Genomic DNA, 412 nt, shown 5'->3' with positions numbered 1-412 from the left:
TACTACTACTACTACTACTACTACTACTACTATTACTACTACTACTACATGTACTACTACATGTACTACTACATGTACTACTACTACTACTACTACTACTACTACTACTACTACTACTACTACTACTACTACTACTACTACTACAGTACTACCACTACTACTACTACTAGATCTACTCACAGATGCGGACGACGGGCGTGGAGTTCGTACATTCCACCATTGTTCCAGAAGTCAAGCCACTCGCCCAACCTGTCCTGTCCATCGGCTTGAACGTCGGCCATGGAGATTCCTCGAACAGAACGTTGTTATGTCTTGTTATGTTGGTATTTTATCTGCTTTGTTGTTCATGGTGGTTGTGGTAGTGGTAGTGGTAGTGGTAGTGGCAGTAGTAGTAGTAGTAGTAGTAGTAGTT

General features: G+C 41.7%; 1 protein-coding gene across 1 annotated transcript in view; it reads right to left on the bottom strand.

Annotated features, from left to right (window-relative positions):
• LOC101848039 (thiopurine S-methyltransferase) overlaps nucleotides 1-412 on the bottom strand; it is a 16,532-nt gene that overhangs the window by 10,167 nt on the left and 5,953 nt on the right. Inside the window, exon 2 of the mRNA XM_035969242.1 lies at nucleotides 181-289. Coding sequence (XP_035825135.1) covers nucleotides 181-281 — 101 coding nt within the window. The 5' untranslated portion in view covers nucleotides 282-289. The remainder of the gene's footprint in view (nucleotides 1-180; nucleotides 290-412) is intronic.

The sequence above is a fragment of the Aplysia californica genome, unplaced genomic scaffold, assembly GCF_000002075.1.
Source record: "Aplysia californica isolate F4 #8 unplaced genomic scaffold, AplCal3.0 scaffold00130, whole genome shotgun sequence".
NCBI classification, from domain to species: Eukaryota; Metazoa; Mollusca; class Gastropoda; order Aplysiida; family Aplysiidae; genus Aplysia; species Aplysia californica.
This window is presented reverse-complemented; position numbering and strand designations above follow the sequence as displayed.